Raw genomic sequence first — 20,550 nt, 5'->3', positions numbered from 1 at the left:
ACGCTGTTGTGATAGTTTCAGGTACACAGCAGAGTGACTCAGCTGTACGTACACGTTGCGTCCTTTCTCCCCAGCTCCCTTCCCTCCCGTCTAGGCTGCCACGCAACACTGAGCAGCGTTCCCTGTGCTATACAGTAGGTCCCTGCTGGCAGAAACTGTTTTTAAATAACCTTTTTGGATTCTGAAGGGTCTAAATAAATGGTAAGAAGAGGACTCTCTCGTGATACACATGGAGATCCTCTTGGCGTAGAAAACTGGTCTCGAAAAATAGGGAGGATGCATTCGTAGCCTGATTCACTTGATGTTTGAACCCCTCGGTCTTACGAGATCCACAATACAAGATTCCTTTTTTTTTTTGCAGAGTCCAGTCAGAGGTGAAAACACCGAAGTGATTTCTGACACAGATGCCATGCCCGCCGGCGATGAAGATGCGCCGTTTCCCCCGCTGAAATCGGAAGACAGCGGCATCGGGCTGAGCGCCTCCTCGCCGGAGCTCTCGGAGCACTTGCGGGTGCCCCGGGTTTCCCCGGACAAAGACGACATCTGGAAGAAGGGCGGGAGCATGCAGAGGACGTTCCTTTGCATCCAGGAGCTGATCGCCAACTTTGCCCACAAGAACGTTTTCGGGGCGCAGCTGACGGCGTCCGGGGAAGACACCAAGTCTGTGGAGGAGCCTGCGGGTCCGCGGGATGAAGGTGGGAAGGGCTCGTGGGAGGCCCGGCACCTGGGCGGCGTGCCCCAGTTCAAGCAGATGCTCTCCGACCTCTTTATGGCCCGAGGGTCCCCCTTCAAGGCCAGGAGTGTGGAGCCGCCCTCACCCCTACCCCGCAGCCCCGGCCGCAAGAAGGACGAGGGGTGGGCCGTGGACCAGGTGGTCCTAGACCTGGGGGGCTCCCAGGAGGGCGTCCGGGAGGCCTTCGCGGCCGCCTGCCACCTGCTGCTGGACTGCGCCACCTTCCCTGTGTACCTGTCCGAGGAGGAGATGGAGCAGCTCTGTGAGGTCCTCTTCCAGCCTCCAGGTGAGGGGCACCCAGGGAGTGTGCTGGGAGGGGTCGGGAGCCTTGGGCCCCTGAGGGTTATAGACGAGTTAAAACTTCACAGCCACCGAGAGGGCGCTGTCTGCCCACCCCCATTTTCCTTCCTTGTTTCGTAATTCCTGTGTACAGTTTGGGTTTGTCTTCACCAGACGGGAACCTAACGGAGCTCCATCTGTATCTTTACAATTCCTTTTTTTTTTTGGCTGCACCCCCTGGCATGTGGGATCTTCCCTGTATGTAGCTCAGACTGTAAAGAATCTGCCTCCAATGCAGAAGACCCAGGTTTGATCCTTGGGTCAGGACGATCCTCTGGAGAAGGGAATGGCAATCCACTCCAGTAGTCTTGCCTGGAGAATCCCCATGGACAGAGGAGCCTGGCGGGTCACAGTCCATGGGTTCGCAGAGTCGGACACGACTGAGCAACTAACACTTCACTACACGGCATGTGAGATCTTAGTTCCCCGACCAGGTATTGAACCCACACCCCCTGCAATGGAAGCACAAAGTCTTAACCCCTGAAGCACCAAGAAAACCCCTGGGTCTATATTTTTTAACCTTCGGGTGCCCAGCACAGCCTGTCAAAAAGTCTGAGACATAAAAGGAGCCTCATCCTAGTCAGTACATAGACTGTTTCGTGAGACCTGTTACTAAAGCTTTATGTGTTAGTGTGCCAGGGCTCCCATAACAAAGTACCACCCACTGAATGGCTTAAACCACAGAAATGTGTTGTCACACGGTCTGGAGGCCAGAAGTCTGAGGTCAGCGTGTTGGCAAGGCCGCACTCCCTCTGAAGGTGCTTCAGAAGGGTGTGTTCCGGCCTCTCCTCCAGCCTCTGGTGGTTCCCAGGCTTGTGGGAGCCTAGCCCTCATCTCTCCATGGCATCCTTCCCGTGTACGTGTCTGTGTTGAAATTTCCCTTCGGTAAGGTACCCACTGGACTTCCCAGGTGGTGCTAGTGGTAAAGAACCCGCCTGCCAATACAGGAGACAATAAGAAACGCGGGTTCAATCCCTGGGTCGGAAAGATCCCCTGGAGAAGCATATGGCTGGCCACTCCAATCTTCTTGCCTGGAGAATCCCATTGACAGAGGAGCCTGGCAGACTGCAGTCCATAGAGTTGCAAAGAGTTGGACATGACTGAAGAGACTGATCATGCATGCACTCAGGGCACCCGTTATATTGGATTAGAGGCCCACCCACTCTTCTCTACCAGGCCCTCATTTTAACTAATACATCTGCGACCAATTTCCCAAGAGGGTCATTCTGAGGCCCTGCGGGTTTATAAACTTCAACATAAGAATTTCTATGGGGGCGCAGTTCAAACTGTTACTGGCAGCATGTTAAGCCCGGGCTGCCATAACAAAATACCATAGGCTGGCGGGGGCGCTTAAACCACAGAAATGTATTTTCTCACAGTTCTGGGTCCAGAAGTTTGCGATCAGGGTGCCAGCATAGTCAGCGTCTGGTGAGAGCTCTTCCCTGCGTTACAGACTGCCACCTTCTCGCCATGTGTTCACATCCCGGGACGTGTGTGGGGTGTGTAGGGGGTCTCTCTGGTGTCTTCTAATAAGGGCTCCAATCCCATCATGTCGGCCACCCCTCAGGACCTCATCTAGACCCAGTCACTCCCATAGGCACCCCCCCGCCCCAAATACTGTTACCCTGGGGGCTTGGGGCGTTCACATGTGAATTTCAGGCACATGCAATTAAATCTATTGCAGGCAGTGAACACTTTAAAGAAAAAAGGATCAAGGGGAAGGTATAAGAGAAGAGTGATCAAGTTGGTAGGAGCTGAGGGCGAAGATTTCCCCTCTCATCATCACCTTTGTTAAACGTCCCATGTAATGTGTCTTTTGACTCCCAAGCTGCAGATGACAGTATACTTGGAAGAAATGCATTTAGCATTGATATCTTTGGTATAATTTTAGCCTCTTGTAAAGCTAATGCCATGTGCCCTACCACCAAGAGAACTTTGAAAACACGTTTTGAGCTCTGCACCAACAAATGTAACCTTTACTATATGTAAATTTTACAAGTATTTCAATTCAGATTTTACTGTGTTTACTTTGTGGGTGTGTGTGTGGCTGTACCGGGTGTTTGTTGTGGTGCATGGGCCCTTCATTGCCGCGAGAGGGCTTTCTCTAGTTGCGGCGAGTAGGGGCTACTCTCTAGTTGCGGCGAGCAGGCTTCTCATTGCGGTGGCGTCTCTTGTTGCAGAGCACAGGCTCTAGGGCGTGAAGCCTTCAGTCATTGTAGGGTACATACAGGTTTAGTTGCCTCGAGGCGTGTGGGATCTTCCCAGACCAGGGATTCAACCCATGTCCCCTGCCCTGGCAGGCAGATCCTTAACCACTGGACCACAGGGAAAGTCCCATTTACAAAATTTTTTTAAACAAGAGAAACATGTTTTGAATCATCTCAAAACCCCAAGAGTGACATTTGCAGAACTTGAACAGTCTGTTAGCACGTGACTTTGGTCTCATTGGTCCCCCGGCCCTGAATGGGGACAGTGGAGCGTGTCACCGCCAGAAGGTGATCACACTGCTGTGCAGGTGGCCTCCCGGACCTGAAGGTCTTAGAGTCCGCAGGCTGGTGAGCCAGTCTCGAGAGGTTTTTGTGTGTCTCCATCCTCTGGTTGGCTTCCTTTCAGGAGCTGGCGATTCCAGTTTTCCACCTTGGCTGAAGTCGCTGATGACCATCTGCTGCTGTGTGACTGACTGCTACCTCCAGAATGTGGCCGTCTCCACCCTACTCGAAGTGATCAACCACTCCCAGTCCCTTGCCCTCGTCATTGAAGACAAGATGAAACGCTATAAAAGCTCCGGACACAACCCATTTTTCGGCAAGCTGCAGATGGTGACGGTTCCTCCCATCGCTCCAGGAATACTGAAAGTCATTGCAGAGAAAACGGACTTCTATCAGGTATTTCCCACCAGGAAGAGGAAAGCTGGGACCCTGAGACCTTCTTCCCAGACTCTTTCTTTGAAGCTGTCCCTGAGGTTTTGGGGTTGGGGTGGGTGGATGTGTGTGTGTGTATGCAGTCACTTGCTCAGTCATGTCCAACTCTTTGCCAATCCCATGGTCTGTAACCCACCCCGGCTCCTCTGTCCATGGAATTCTCTAGGCAAGAATACTGGAGGGGGTTGCCATTTCCTTCTCTAGGGGATCTTCCCAACCCAGCGATCAAAACTATGTGTCTTGCGTCTCCAGCATTGACAGGCGGACTCTTTACCACTGTGCCACCTGGGAAGGCCTAGGGTTTTGGTGGTGGTGACAAAGAGTATCGTGCCTTGGGTAGCAGCCAGAGAGGGTGGCTGGAGACCTGGGCCTGCTTTGTCTGTCTCTAACCCTAGCTCCTGGCAGTTTCTGGCCCCACAGCAAGTGTTCAGTAATATTTGTGTTCAGCGTTAGGCTGACTGGACTCCATAAGTAAGAATTGTTAACTTACCCAAATACACAGAAAGAGAAACTTTGTCCCACTTTGTGAGATTTGAGGCTTTGAGGTTATTTAGCCTCAAGGACGGAGAAGGCAATGGCACCCCACTCCAGCACTTTTGCCTGGAAAATCCCATGGGTGGAGGGGCCTGGTAGGCTGCAGTCCATGGGGTCGCCAAGAGTCGGACACGACTGAGCGACTTCACTTTCACTTTTCACTTTCATGCATTGAAGAAGGAAATGGCAACCCACTCCAGTGTTCTTGCCTGGAGAATCCCAGGGACGGGGGAGCCTGGTGGGCTGCCGTCTATGGGGTCACACAGAGTCGAACACGACTGAAGTGACTTAGCAGCAGCAGCAGCAGCCTCAAGAAAGACTTCAGTTTCTCAGTCATGTCTGACTCTGCAACCCCATGGACTGCAGCACACCAGGCCTCCCTGTCCATCACCGACTCCTGGAGTTCACTCCCAGAGTTGATGTCCATTGAGTTGGTGGTGCCCTCCCACCATCTCACCCTCTGTCGTCCCCTTCTCCTCCTGCCTTCAGTCTTTCTCAGCATCAGGGTCTTTTCAAATGAGTCAGCTCTTCATATCAGGTGGCCAAAGTATTGGAGTTTCAGCTTCAACACAGTTCTTCCAATGAACATTCAGGACTGATCTCCTTTAGGATGGACTGGTTGGATCTCCTTGCAGTCCAAGGGACTCTCAAGAGTCTTCTCCAACACCACAGTTCAAAAGCATCAGTTCTTCAGTGCTCAGCTTTCTTTATAGTCTAGCTCTCGTATCCATACATGACTACTGGAAAAACCGTAGCCTTGACTAGACGGACTTTTGTTGACAAAGCAATGTCTCTGCTAAGAGCTTGTTCTAATTCATGTCCATTGAGTCGGTGATGCTCTCCAACCATCTCTTCCTCTTAGAAAAGCTTAGTATTTGTCAAATGTGAGAAAGATTGTTGCTGAAGATGGTGAGCAGGTGTTGTCCATCTTTCTTGGGGACAGAGTAAGAAAATAAGGTATTATAGGGCTCAGTCAACTGCAAGAAGCTGAAAACTATTCCAGCTAGCTCATGAAAAAAAAAACAACAAACTGAGGTTTATTATAAAGATGGAGCCTGTGGAGGGCCAGGGTTGGGAGTGGAATGCCGCTGGCTCTCACAGGTCTCACCTGGGGAGCTGTCAGAGCCCAAGGCTGCTTCCTCTCCATGTCTCCCTGCCAGCCAGGACCTAACCTGCTTGTCACTCGACCTTCAGTCAGCCTCAGGACCCTCAAGCTTGGTTGTCAGAGCTAATGACACTGGCGTCTCTTTTTCACAGTTCTGAGCTCGCCTGTCAAGGCTCTTAAATGGGCAGTCAGTGGAGCACGCCTGGGTCAGGTGGCTTCTGCTGTCCAGTCAACCACAGCAGAGACCCAGGCCAGGACGGAGTGGTCGTGCAGTGTAGACAGGGATAGGACCACTCACCAGGGCCTGTAGGGGGAACCCATTTCCCCTGAGGGTAGGAGGGGCTCCAGATGCCCTGCATACCCAGAGACCCTGAGGAGAGAGATTCTCGATGCTTTATATAAAGTGCTGGAAGTAAACTCTCCTTTGGGGTCTTGATAGCCCGTCCTCTGAACAGCTTTTGAAGTGGCCTGGCTTTTCACCTATTGGGTTGAACCCTCCTCAAGCAAGTCGTGTAGCTGAAGCCATCTCCAGCTTGGTTCTGTCCCCCTGCCTTTTTTTTTTTTAATTTATTTGGCTCTGCCAGGTCTTAGTTGCAGCATGTAGGATCTACTTCCCTAACCACGAATCAAACCTGGGGTCCCCCTGCATTGGGAATGTGGAGGCTTAGCTACTGGACCACCAGGGAAGTTCTTTTCTTTTTTTTGTTAAGAGCATTATTTAAATATAATTCACCAATTTCAAGTTCACGATTCAGTGGTTTTTACTATGTTCATAGAAATACGCCATTTTCCTTGTTTTCTGTATGTGATTTCGTTTTTTTCCCACTGTTTCCCCCTTTTTATTTTCTTTTTCATTAAGTGCTCTTTTCCAGCGTAATGTTTTAATCCCCTTAATGATTTTTTTCAATGTATTTTTGGAGTTGTTTTTTTTCAGTGGTTACTACTCTAAGGCTTACCATATGCATCTTATCAGAATTGACTTCATTTCCATTCTGAATTCCTGTGAGTTGCAGAAACATTCCTGGCAGGCTACAATCCACGGGGTCGCAGAGAGTCAGACATGACTGACTGACCCTTTTTCACCTCTTGAACAGCTCTGTTCCTTTTCCCTTGTGCTGTTGTTATTATGCATAGTACATCTAGGTATGTTATAAACTGAACAACATGTGACTGTATAATCTTATGATATTTTAAGAACTTGGTAAAAGAAAGGAAAACAAGCATATATTCGTAGAGTTTGGTTGTTCAGTTGCTTAGTTGTGTCCGACTCTTTGTGATCCCATGGACTGCAGCATGCCAGGCTTCCCTGTCCTTCATAATCTCCCAAAATTTGCTCAGACTTGTGTCCACTGGATTGGTGATGCCGTTCAACCATTTCATCCTCTCTTGTGCCCTTTTCCTCCCACCTTCAATCTTTCCCAGCATCAGGGTCTTTTCCAATGAGTCGGCTCTCAGTATTGGAGTATTGGCCAAAGTATTGGAGTTTCAGCTTCAACATCAGTCATTCCAGTGAACACCCAGGGCTGATCTCCTTTAGAATTGACTGGTTGAATCTCCTTGCTGTCCAAGGGACTCTCAAGAGTCTTCTCCAACCCCACAGTTCAAAAGCATCAATTCTTCAGCGCTCAGCTTTCTTTATAGTCCAGCTCTCATATCCATACATGACTACTAGAAAAACCATAACTTTGACTAGATGGACCTTTGTTAGCAAACTGACCTTTGTCTCTGCTTTTTAATATACTGTCTAGGTTGGTCTTAGCTTTTCTTCCAAGGAACAAACATCTTTTAATTTCATGGCTGCAGTCACCATTTGCAATGATTTTGAAACCCAAGAAAATAAAGTCTGTCACTGTTTCCATTGTTTCCCCATCTGTTTGCCATGAAGTGATAGGACTGGATGCCATGATCTTCGTTTTTTGAATTTTAAGCCATCTTTTTCACTCTCTTTCACTTTCATCAGGAGGCCCTTTAGTTCCTCTTCTCTTTCTGCCATGAGGGTGGTGTCATCCGCATACCTGAGGTTATTGATATTTCTCCTGGCAATCTTGATTCCAGCTTAAGGTTCATCCAGCCTGGCATTTTATATGATGTGCTCTGCATATAGGGCTTCTGTGATGGCTCAGATGGTAAAGAATCTGCCTGAAATGTAGGAAACCCTGGTTCAGTCCCTCAGTTGGGAAGATCCCCTGGAGGAAGGTATGACAACACACTCCAGTATTTGCACCTAGAGAATTTTGTGGACAGAGGAGCCTGGCAGGCTACAGTCCATGGGATTGCAAAGTCAGACACAACCTAGTGACTGATGCCTTCACACTCTGCATGTAAGTTAAATAAGCAAGGTGGGATACACAGCCTTGACACACGCCTTTCCAGATTTTGAACCAGTCTGTTGTTGCATGTCCCCCATTCTGGCTCTCTTCACTTGTGGGTTCAAGTTTACATCTGGTACTGTTTCTTTACTCCAGTCCACCTTTGCTTGTACTGTTGTAAAATACTTTTCCACAAGTGATGGGACAGCAGTGCAGTGTGCACCTATTGTTTTACACAACTGGTTTTTAAAATTATTTGTAAGAAGAAAAGAGAAGGAATATGCATTCATGCTGTCTCTTTATAATTACATAATTACTTTTTCTGGTGGTCTTTGCTTTTTGTATGGATTCAGATAACTGTCTGGGGTCAATTATTTTCACCCTAAAGAACTTTTCCATTAGTCTTGTAAAGTACAGCTACTAGCAACAAAATCTGTTAGATTTTCTTTATCTAGAAATGTCTTTATTTTTCTGTCTTTTATATAAGATAGATTTATGGGATATAAGATCTTGTTTCTTTTTTTTTTTTGTCTTTCAACACGTTGAATCAAAGAATAAGCCCACTTTAATCTTTTCCACGTACACTTGATTATAAAATATTTAAAGCAGCACCTGTTTAATAATCCATAACAAATGCTCAGCTAAATGTTTGAGTGAACCTGCATTTGAATTAATTGTTTGAATATGTCGTCCACCAGTCTTCTGGCTTCCCTTGTTTCTGATGAAAAGTTGGCTGTTACCTTACTAGGGTTTGCTTGTAAATTATCAAATCAATTTTCTCTTGTTGCTTTCAAGATTTTCTCTGTCCTTTATCATTCCACTAGGATGTGTCTGGGTGTGGATCTCTTTGTATTTATCCTTCTTGGAATACGTTGAGCTTCTTGGATATGTAGATTGAGGTTTTTCATCAAGTTTGGGAAGTTTTCAGCCCTTATTTCTTTAAATATTTTTCCGGCTCGTTTCCTTCTCCTGGCCTGGCACTCCACGTATGTGTATGCTGGTGCCCTTAATGGTATTCTGAACGTTTCTCTAAAGCTCTATTCATTTTTCATTATTTTTTTTCCTATATACTTCAGATTTCATGATTTTTATCAATATTTTTTCACTGACTGTTCTGCTAGTTCAAATAAACTGTTGAGCCCCCTTTAGGGAATTTTTCATTTGTTATTGTACTTTCAACTCCAGAGTTTCCTTTTTATAATAATTTTTGACTTCTTCTTGTTATCGTCTATTTGATGAGGCGTTGTCATCATACTTTTTTTTTTTTCTTCTTTGATCACGGTTTCCTTTAGTTCTTCGAACACATGTGTAATGGCTCCTTTGAAGTCTTTGTTAAATCTGGTTCCTCTCTTGGCTTCTGCTGTCTGCTTCTTTAATCCCTATGTGTGGGTCATATTTTCTTGTATCTTTGCCATGTCTTGTAACCTTTATTGAAGACTCAACATTTTAGACAATACATTGTTGTGACTCTGTATTCTGGCCCCTCCCTCCAACTCCCACCAGTGACTGTTGCTATTGTTGTCTCTGTTGTTTGTTTAGTGACTTGACTGTTTTTAGTTTGTTTCCCCTGCAGGGTGAGGCATTTGGTGCTGCTCCTTGGAGGCTGCTGCCTTAGGAATGTGCAGCCACTCTTGAGATGATGGTGATTTTAGCAAGGTTTTCATTGACTTTCCCTGATTTCTGTTAAACTCTGTTGGTATCACACCCAGATGTTAGGCTCCACTAATCACTGGATGATGGCTCTATTATTTTTAACAGTGCCCTGGGGCACAAATTACTCCACAGCCTGATCCGATTTATACTCTTGACTCAGGTAGGTTTTTTCTTTTAATGTTTGTTTATGTGTGTGTGTGTATAAATATATTATTTTTATGGCTGTGTTGGGTCTTAGTTGTGGCATGCAGGATCTTTGTTGCAGCTGCAGGCTTAGTTGCCCTGTGGCATGTAGGGCCTTTTACTTCCCTACCCCGGGATGAATCCACATCCCCTGGATTGGAAGGCAGATTCTTAACCACTGGGCCCCCAGGGAAGTCCCTGTCTCAAGTAGTTTTTTGAGGCCAGTCTTAGAGATTTGTTTTGACACAGGAGGTTTTCCTAGCTCTCTGTGTTCCTATTAGCTCAGTTGGTAAAGAAACCGCCTGCAATGCAGGAGACCCTGGTTCAGTTCCTGGGTCGGGAAGACCCACTGGGGAAGTGACAGGATACCCACTCCAGTGTTCTTGGGCTTCCCTTGTGGCTCAGCTGATAAAGAATCCTCCTGCAATGTGGGAGTGAAAGTGAAGTCGCTCAGTCGTGTCCGACTCTTTGCGACCCCATAGACTGTAGCCTACCAGGCTCCTCTGTCCACGGGATTTTCCAGGCAATAGTACTGGAGTGGATTGCCATTTCCTTCTCCAGGGGATCTTCCCAACCCAGGGGTTGAACCCCGGTCTCCTGCATTGTAGACAGACACTTTACCGTCTGAGCCACCAGGGAAGCAATGTGGGAGACCTGGGTTCAATCCCTGGGTTGGGAAGATACCCTGGAGAAGGGAAAGGCTACCCACTCCAGTATTCTAGCCTGGAGAATTCCATGGACTGTAGAGTCCATGGGGTTGCTGAGTGACTTTAATAAAATAAGACAAGGTGTGTCCCTGTTTATTTCTGGTAAATGAGCTGGCCTTTGGTGTAGCCTGTTGCTGTCATGGAGCTAACAGCCTCCTCTTAATTACTTACCATTAAAATCTCTTGTTATTTCTGAGAGCACTCCTAGGCTTGACCTTATCCTACACTCCCTTATAGAGAGCTGAGCAACTCTGTTTTGTGGCCCACCTCTCCCCCTGGGCAAAATCTCTGGATCCTGTTGTGCAGGAAGAGCTGTAACTGGGTCAGTTGTCTGCTTCTCTTGGTGTGATTTCCTTGCAGGGTGCTGGGCGGGGTGGTAGCCTCTGGTCTTCTGGGTGTGCCTCTTTTCCTCTCCTAATGAGTGTGAGTGTTCTTAGCCTGCTATGCTTAGACAGAGCCTCCATCCAAGAGCCAGGGCAGAGGAGTAAAATACTGGTGGCCTGTTCCTCCCAGGGAGATGCAAAAGCCTTATTATTAGCTGGGAAGCTGGGAGGAGAGGAGTCGCATCTTCCTGGCCACCCGCTATCAAGTCAACCTGGATTGAGAAGTGGACGGGGTCGTAGTTGAAGTGCCATCGACTTATTGCTTCTTGTGCTGGAATTTTCGTGGATTCTCTATGAAATGAGTTTTTCCTCATTTCTTGAATGCCCTTAGGATACTGTCCAGCAACTCTAAATGGCTGGCTGTTTTCTTTTTCTATAATTTTCACTGGGAGAGGGTCCATGGTATGTTCAATCTAGCCCCATTCATGATGTTGGGTCCTGGCAGATTATGGATTTAGTTGCTCTTCAGCTTCTTCCCCTCATTCTCCCTGTCTTCCTTGCTACCAAAGTTGAGTCACAGTATAGTTCTTGACTCTGTAGAACTTGGAACCGTGGTGACTGGGCAGATCTTTTTCCCTGGTCCCGCATACATCACAGAGTTTGGCATAGCTACATCATAGGCACAGAGAGGAAAAGAGAAGAAAGAATTTCATCCATGAATTCTTGGAAGGCTATTAATAGAATAAGAATGATAGGAAAGCACTCAGTACTTTCCTCTTGTTTGGGTATGCTTTTATGAGTTCTTTCTGAAGCCTTGATTTTTATTTTGATTCAGATTTAGTACGTACCTGAGCACGTGCTACTTGCCAAGCACTGGAGTATACATTATATCTTAATGTTACCAGGTTCTCAAGAACAAGACAGGGCTGGGGCCTGCCCACGTTGAGATGCTGGAACTAGAGACGGTAAAGCAACCTATACACTCAGCCAGGGTGCGCCCCAGGTTCTCAGACTCCAGGCGTCAGGCTGGTCCCAGATCCTCTAGCCTTTTTCTCGTTCCCATGAAACAGCTTACATACCAGCATTCATTCTGCCTACAGTGCCAGCAAGACTAAGGTCAGATGTCCCAAGAGTGCCCTGCCCTTTCTAAGTAGTAATGGCAGATTGCCAGCCACTAAGAAAATGTTTTAGAAAAGGCAGAGGAACCAGAGATCAAATTGCCAACATCCTCTGGATCATGGAAAAAGCAAGAGAGTTCCAGAAAAACATCTATTTCTGCTTTATTGACTATGCCAAAGCCTTTGACTGTGTGGATCACAATAAACTGTGGGAAATTCTGAAAGAGATGGAAATACCAGACCACCTGACCTGCCTCTTGAGAAATTTGTATGCAGGTCAGGAAGCAACAGTTAGAACTGGACATGGAACAACAGACTGGTTCCATATAGGAAAAGGAGTTCATCAAGGCTGTATATTGTCACCCTGTTTATTTAACTTATATGCAGAGTACATCATGAGAAATGCTGGACTGGAAGAAACACAAGCTGGAATCAAGATTGCCAGGAGAAATATCAATAACCTCAGATATGCAGATGACACCACCCTTATGGCAGAAAGTGAAGAGGAACTCAAAAGTCTCTTGATGAAAGTGAAAGTGGAAAGTGAAAAAATTGGCTTAAAGCTCAACATTCAGAAAACAAAGATCATGGCATCCGGTTCCATCACTTCATGGCAAATAGATGGGGAAACAGTGCAAACAGTGTCAAACTATTTTTCTGGGCTCCAAAATCACTACAGATGGTGACTGCAGCCATGAAATTAAAAGACGCTTACTCCTTGGAAGGAAAGTTATGACCAACTTAGATAGCATATTCAAAAGCAGAGACATTACTTTGCCAACAAAGGTCCGTCTAGTCAAGGCTATGGTTTTTCCTGTGGTCATGTATGGATGTGAGAGTTGGACTGTGAAGAAGGCTGAGCACCGAAGAATTGATGCTTTTGAACTGTGGTGTTGGAGAAGACTCTTGAGAGTCCCTTGGACTGCAAGGAGATCCAAACAGTCCATTCTGAAGGAGATCAGCCCTGGGATTTCTTTGGAAGGAATGATGCTAAAGCTGGAACTCCAGTACTTTGGCCACCTCATTCGAAGAGTTGACTCATTGGAAAAGACTCTGATGCTGGGAGGGATTGGGGGCAAGAGGAGAAGGGGACGACAGAGGATGAGATGGCTGGATGGCATCACTGACTCGATGGACGTGAGTCTGGGTGAAGTCCGGGAGTTGGTGATAGACAGGGAGGCCTGGCGTGCTGCAATTCATGGGGTCTCAAAGAGTTGGACACGACTGAGCGACTGATCTGATCTGAAGAAAATGTCCAGAGCATAGGGACCGAGAAGGCAAAGATGATGAATGGGCAGGCGTGTTTTTTTGTGATCAATGTCAAGTCTCAAAAACCCTCCAAAAAATCTTTAAAGCTTCCAAATGGAGCATCTTACACGTAAATTTGCCCTAGGGACTGCCAGGAAAGGGACTACTTTATTTTATTTGGAAATGACTTCGCTACTCAATAAACTTTCATCACTTAGTTTAGCACAAACCCTAGAAATATAACTTACCCCGATCTGGAGAGACTATTTTAGATAGACATTCCTGAAGCATAATTATTCTTAATAAAGTTTATCTAAAAGCTCATATCTCATTTACATTTTTTAGAAGTTTCCTCACTTGAGGTTCTTTCTTTGCTGACAAACTTGTAAAAGGTATAACAATATTTAACTTATATTAAACCTTCAGTTCAGTTCAGTCACTCAGTCGTGTCTGACTCTTTGCGACCCCATGGACTGCAGCATGCCAGGCCTCCCTGTCCATCACCAACTCCTGGAGCTTACTCAAACTCATGTCCATTGAGTCAGTGATGCCATCCAACCATCTCATCCTCTGTCGTCCCCTTCTCCTCCCACCTTCAATCTTTCCCAGCATCAGGGTCTTTTCAAATGAGTCAGTTCTTCGCATCAGGTGGCCAAAGTATTAGAGTTTCAGCTTCAGCATCAGTCCTTCCTAGAAGGTCAATGTATAAGATTTCGGTGAAGGAGGAGTTTAGTGCAGTGAAGCGTTTACTTTACAAGAGGTTTTCTGCTAGTCAGGAGGAGCTGATGTCACCATGAAGGGATTTAGTGCTTTTCTAGATATGAAAATGAAAGTCGCGTCCAACTCTTTGTGAGCCTGTGGACTATACAGTCCATGGAATTCTTCAGGCTAGAATACTGGAGTGGGTAGCCTATCCCTTCTCCCGGGGATCGAACCGGGGTCTCCTGCATTGCAGGCGGATTCTTTACCAGCTGAGCTACCAGGGAAGCCCTTTCTGGATATGAAGAGATGCAAGGATGGGGATCAGTTCAAGTCAGTTCTTGAAAATATCTATCTATCTAAAGACCCGTCCCATCATCAGATTCCCCGGAGCACAGGGTTCCTCCCTCCACCCTGGTCAGCAGCTGCAGCAGCACAGGGTTCAGTCTCCGGGAGGCAGATGGCAAATGCCCTTGTTGTTCTGTCGCTGGCGATGCTCTTGGCAAGTGTCAATTTGTAGTTGACAGGATGTTTGTATGAAGTTTATGTGTAACTTGATAATTGGAAATCACATTTCCTTAAGTAAAAAATAAATAATGGTTAGGGTCTCAAGCCAGTCAGAGATTAATTTGATCTGTGCAAAGAAGAGTTTTGTCAAACAGAAATGTATTAGTCGCTCAAGTAGTGTCCAACTCTTTGCGACCCCATGGACTGTAGCCTGCCAGGCTCCTCTGTCATCTGAGACTGATGACAATCTCACCTCTGTCCAAGTGAGAACACTGGCATGGGTAACCATTTCCTTCTCCAGGGCATCTTCCCAACCCAGGGATCAAACCTGTGTCTCCTGCACTGTAGGCAATTTCCTTACCGTCTGAGCCACCAGGGAAGCTCAAAAATAAATGAGTCAAAAGAAGTTCTTTGATGTACAAGGTCTCTAAAACATAATCTGTCAGACATCATCTTTTTCCATGACCCCCCAAAAAGTGCCTTCAGAAATTCCCCCTCCTAGGAGTGGGAACCAGCCTTCTTTTTGAGTCTCACCCTGGTTGGTCCTGCTGGTGTCCCCAGGAACTTGGGAAGGGGCTGAAGTCACTCGCAGACATCATACGTTTAAAGAGCTGAGATCAGAGTTGAGGAGATGAAGGACTTGATCCTGGGATACAGTTTGGGCCTGAAGATGAGCCCGGCCTCTGCTACAGCATTGAGCATAGAAATGGGAAGAAGCAAGTTTGTGGGATTAAAGCTGAACACCAGTTAGAGCCAGCCACTGGTTTTAGGGTGCTGGGGTGTCTACCCCAGGACAGCGACCACCACAGATCTGCCCCCAAACTTCCTAGAGGGCACAACCCTGGCACCCCAGCACCAGCTCGTAGCGAGCCTTGGTGTGTGCTGATTGAGAGGACGTCTCCATCATCACCAGGTGCTTGCTGCCAGGTGATTCCCCTCTGAAAGCAGAGGTCTGGGCTAGAGCTGCAGTGTCCTGGTGGCCGACCCCCACATTCCACCTGTGCCGTTCCCCTCACCTGGTGGCTCCTGAGGGGACTGTGATGTGGCTCTTTTCGCCTGGCGGTGGTGGTTCTTTGTGCATTAAGGATGCTCACATAGCAAAGGTAGGCAGGAACCAGCAGCTGGGGGCCAGACTGGCCTGCCAAAGGAGGAAAGGGGCAGGACTTGGCGGTGTTCACCCAGTCTCCCCTCTGTCCAGAGGGTGGCTCGTGTGCTTTGGAATCAGCTGAACAAGGAGACCCGGGAGCATCACATCACGTGTGTGGAGTTGTTCTACCGGCTGCACTGCCTGGCCCCCACAGCCAACATCTGCGAGGACATCATCTGCCACGCCCTCCTGAACCCTGACAAGGTGAGTCTCTGCAGCCGGCGACCTCCGTCTGACCCCGGTCCTGACACCTACCACCCCCCACCCCGCCCCCGAGGCCCAGGTGTCACATGGTGGCATGTGTTAGTCATTCAGTCATGTCCAACTCTTTGCGGCCCTACAGACTGTAGCCCACCAGGCTCCTCTGTCTGTGGGATTCTCCAGGCAAGAATGCTGGAGTGGGTTGCCATGCCTTCCTCCAGGGGATCTTCCCAACCCAGGGATCAAACCCAAGTCTCTCACATCGCAGGAGGATTCTTTACCATCTGAGTTATCAGGGAAGCTCTCAGGCAGACTCAACTGTATCCGACAGGAGCCATTCTGGGGCTCAGCGGACATCCTGTTTAACGGGAAGGGGGGTTGCATCAGCAGCATTTTAATACATCAGTAATTTCAGGACCGGAAGTCCCGCAGGAGCATGAGCCACCCCGTGTGTTGTATCAAAGCTCACCAGGGACATCTGCCCAGGCTCCCGTGATGCTTGCAGGGCCCCCAGAGCTCTGGGTGAAGCAGGCGGCTGCGGAGAATGTGTCACCCCCGGAGCCCTTGCTCTGCACTGCAGTCAGGTCCTGTCCACTAAGCTGGGGGTCCCCAGGCTCCGGGCTGCAGAGCGGAACCTGCTGTCAGATCAGCGGTGGTATTAAATGAGAAATGAAGAGCACAATAACTGTCACGAGCATGGAATCCTTCCGAAACCATCCCCCGCCCTGACCCCAGTCCATGGAAAAAAGTTGTCTTCCATGAAGCTGGTGCCAAAGAGGTTGGGGATGGCACTGCCAAGGGCCACAAGGAGGCCATGCCTCATGTTCTTCTCTAGCCGCAGGCCTAGCTGTGGCCCTGGACTCTGGTCATCATGGAGTCTGGAACACGGACTGCCCCTCCAGACACCAGGCCCCTTAACTCAGGCATCTCTACGCTGCTTGCCCTCTTTTCGCTGAGTTCTTGTCTGTCATTTAAATGGGGCTCACGACCACTGAGAACGCCGTTCTGTTAAGAAACAGGCGCCTCACTCCTGTTTTCTCTCCTGTTCAAGGGAACCAGGTTGGAAGCTCTGTTTCGATTTTCTGTCATCTGGCACCTGACCAGAGAGATCCAGGGCAGCAGAGTGACATCTCACAATCGCTCCTTTGACAGGTGACGGGGACTTTTTTTTTTTTCTAATAACTTAACCCTTAAAGGAAAAGGACACTTTGGGGAGGGGCTGGGTCAGCGTACCAGGCTAGGATTGGGGAGACATGTGAAACGGAAACCAGCCCCACCCCCGCCGGGTGTTCTTGATGCAGAGAGATTCCTGGGGTCCTCTCAGTGAATCCAGGCCAGACGGGTGAATACCTCGTGGGGGGTTTCTTGCCTTGATCACGAAGGGAGGAAGCCCCGAATGCCTCAGAGTCACCTGAGGAGCTGGCAGAACGAGCCCCCCGAGGGGGCTTGGTAGGAAAATGAGGAGGGGTAAATTTTGGCCGGGCTTCCCCAGCAGCTCAGTGGTAAAGAACCCACCTGCCAGTCAGTGCAGGAGATGCAGGTTCGATCCCTGGGTCAGGAAGATCCCCTGAAGAAGGAAAAGGCAACCCATTCCAGTATTCTTGCCTGGGAAATCCCATAGACAGAGGGACCTGGCAGGCTACCATCCGTGGGGTTGCAAAGAGTAGGACACAACAGAGCATGCACGCACATGGGTCTTAACTGGGGTGGCTGCCACACTGAGTGTGTGCAGCTGAATGTCCTCAATCCCAGGCCAAAAACCATGCATTTTATTACAGGCATGTTCTGTTCTACGTTGGTTTTTAAAAATCCCCTACCTTGTTTCTTGTAAGCTTCCCTGGTGTCTCAGAGGGTAAAGTGTCTGCCTACAAGGCAGGAGACTTGGGTTCGATCCCTGGGAGGGGATGATCCCCTGGAGAAGGAAATGGCAACCCGCTCCAGTATTCTTGCCTGGAGAATCCCATGGATGAAGGAGCCTGGTGGGCTACAGTCTGTGGGGTCACAAGGAGTCGGACACGCCTGAGTGACTTCACTTTCTTGTTTACCTTGTTCCTGGAGCCCTAGATGTGGGGTCAGACACGAAGCCTTGGAGAGATTCCAGCTGGTCCTAATGTACTGCACCTGCCCCCGCATTTGTGAGGAGGCCCAGGCATCAGCATTTTTAAAAGCTCCCCTGATTTAGCAACTCAACAACAAACCAGCAACAGCGACCCTAGCTGGAAGCAGGGTTGACCTCGTGGTCCTCGCCTGCGTGGGCCTGCAAGTCCAGCCTCCCTGGGTGGAACTCCCCGAGGGTGTCCTGACCGCCCTGACGGTACGCATCCACACCCCTGCCCCCTCTCCATGGCAGGTCCTTGTTCGTGGTGCTGGACAGCCTGGGCAGCTCGGACGGGGCCATTGGGGCCGCCGCCCAGGGCTGGCTGGTGCGGGCTCTCTCCCTGGGTGATGCGGCCCGCATCCTGGAGCCCGTGCTCCTGCTGCTGCTGCAGCCCAAGACCCAGCGGACCGCCATCCACTGCCTCATGCGGGAGAATTCGGCAGGTGAGCACACCACGTGGGGGCCAGGCCGGCCCTGCATCCCGGGGACCCTGGGCCCAGAGGGAGGGAAGGGGCATCCGGGACCTCCGTGCCACCCTGGGGCCACAGTCAAGGCACTCAGACCGACAGGATGGTTTCGCCAGATTGGAAAGGTGGGGGAGGTACTTGGTGGGGCCTCCTAAAATTTCCGGATCAGACGAACCAGCACTTAGAAGTGCTAAGTCGTAGGTTTGTTGTTTTCACTGAAAAATATATGATTTTTTTTTTATATTAAAAAGGAAAATACTAGCAACCCGTGTTCCAATAAATATAGCTGATTCTTGGTTCTTTTGCTGGAGAAAGCACTTTAAGCACATCCAAGGTAGTAGAAGAGAAAAACAGACCATCCATCTGAAGGTCTTCAAGGCCACCTCTTCACTTAGGAAGGAAGTCTGAGGTCTGGTGAGAAGGTCATTTTGGGCTGGCCAGGCTAGCTCTTCTCAGACCTGGGATGGGAGAGCAGAGGTTTTCCCCAGGTATGAATGATCGAGCATGTCGAAACCTGCATGTAAGCTAATCAGTTGTGCTATATAAAAATCACTTCTGCTCAAGAACCGTCAACAAGGTAAGTGGTTTCTATCTGCTCTCCAAGGTTCTTTCAAGCTTTAGCCTAAAATCAGAGAAGTAGAAGAAACAGACCTCTGGGCTCTGAGAATTTTCAGAGGCATCTTTAACTAAATTTTAAAGAATAGAAAAGAGATAGGAAAAAGAAAAGAAAGACTGAAATGAAACAGATGATTTCGTTGAATTTCAGTGATTAATACCTAGCATAGTTTATGGTCTAACATTACTTCCCACAATAGTGTATTTTATGACTTCCTGCAGTTAGTTCTCTAAGCAATGGCTTTACAGACTTTGACTAGTTTGTTTAGCTTGCTAAGTTGCTAAGTCACTTCAGTCGTGTCCGACTCTGTGCGACCCCATAGACGGCAGCCCACCAGGCTCCCCCCGTCCCTGGGATTCTCCAGGCAAGAACACTGGAGTGGGGTGCCATTTCCTTCTCCAGTGCATGAAAGTAAAAAGTGAAAGTGAAGTTGATCAGTCGTGTCCGCTTAGTGGGTTGTAAATACTCAGTGTTCGTCAGTCTCATCTTACAGAGGAATGCAGCCCAACACCCAAAAAAGCAAAGGTTCCCAGGTGGCTTCCTGTCTTTACGAGGTTCCCTGCCTAAAAACTAGGAGGCATTTTATTACTCCACACTTATAAGAAAGTAAAATACAAAGAACTGTAAACTAAGCACCTTCTTAAAAGTTTGGTCTTCATTTATGGCAGGTCAATTTTGAAGCATTTCTTTGCTTTAACAAGAAACTCTACAGCCCATCAGGTGTTACAAGTCTCGGGGCACTTCCTGCTGCGTCTGCTAATTCCTGTCTAATGCTACCTGCCTGTTAAGAAAAAAATGTGTCTTCTTCTGCCCTGTTCGCTCCATGGAAACAACCAGAAGGGTTCTACTTCCCCTCCTCGCTACTGCGGTAGTCCTTCGGAAATCTCATTTTTAAATACTGTTTAAAGTGGAACAACAGGAAGCTCATATTTCTCATATCTTATCCTTCCTTCTTTCCTAACCTGGCTTAATGTTCATGGAATAGATTTGTTGAAAGCTGCCTATTAAAAATGTTTGGCAGTGCCGAAGACATCTGGCTTTTTACTCCTTTTTAAAAGAGACCTGAGCACTTTAAAGCGTTGTCTGTGTTCTGATCTCAGAGGTACTGACAAGTGCTTATTTTAAAAATCGGAGTAATCAGGAAATAAAAGCACAAATAAAGTCCCTTGCCATGCCAGCCAGTAGAGCACTTTACAGTTAATGGCTCAGCAGATATCCTCTAGACATTACCATAGTTGCGTATGACAGATACTCTTCCCTAAGCGGACTTTTTCTGAACAGCAAGATTCTGCAGCTTGCTGTTTTCTTTGAATACTCAATGTACTCTGCACTTCGCTCCATATCCGTGCATGTGGATGTGTCTTTAGAAAGCCCAGCAGTAGCCTCTGCAGGCCTGCACCATGAGGTTTCTGTGCTCTTACTTTGCGGATGCTTTGTCTTTGGACTTCCCTGGTGGCTCAGACGGTAAAGCGTCTGTCTACAATGCGGGAGACCTGGGTTCAAGCCCTGGGTTGGGAAGATCCCCTGGAGAAGGAAATGGCAATCCACTCCAGTACTATTGCCTGGAAAATCCCATGGACAGAGGAGCCTGGTAGGCTACAGTCCATGGGGTCACAAAGAGTCGGACACGACTGAGCGACTT

The 20,550-nt window shown here is 48.2% G+C and overlaps 1 protein-coding gene across 6 annotated transcripts in view; it reads left to right on the top strand.

Annotated features, from left to right (window-relative positions):
* Positions 1-20,550, top strand: part of DOP1B (DOP1 leucine zipper like protein B) — a 133,160-nt gene that overhangs the window by 65,287 nt on the left and 47,323 nt on the right. For all 6 annotated transcript variants that reach the window (XR_011465605.1, XM_070377606.1, XM_070377633.1 and 3 more), the window contains exons 14-18: positions 362-1,019; positions 3,686-3,957; positions 15,578-15,730; positions 16,779-16,879; positions 18,078-18,268. Coding sequence is in view for 5 of the 6 variants with exons in the window: in XM_070377606.1 (XP_070233707.1) it covers positions 362-1,019; positions 3,686-3,957; positions 15,578-15,730; positions 16,779-16,879; positions 18,078-18,268 (1,375 nt within the window). In the remaining variant the exon portion in view is untranslated. The remainder of the gene's footprint in view (positions 1-361; positions 1,020-3,685; positions 3,958-15,577; positions 15,731-16,778; positions 16,880-18,077; positions 18,269-20,550) is intronic.

Source organism: Bos mutus, chromosome 1, assembly GCF_027580195.1.
Source record: "Bos mutus isolate GX-2022 chromosome 1, NWIPB_WYAK_1.1, whole genome shotgun sequence".
Lineage (NCBI taxonomy): Eukaryota > Metazoa > Chordata > Mammalia > Artiodactyla > Bovidae > Bos > Bos mutus.
The sequence above is the reverse complement of the archived record's forward strand: the minus strand, read 5'-3'. Positions and strand labels throughout refer to the sequence as shown.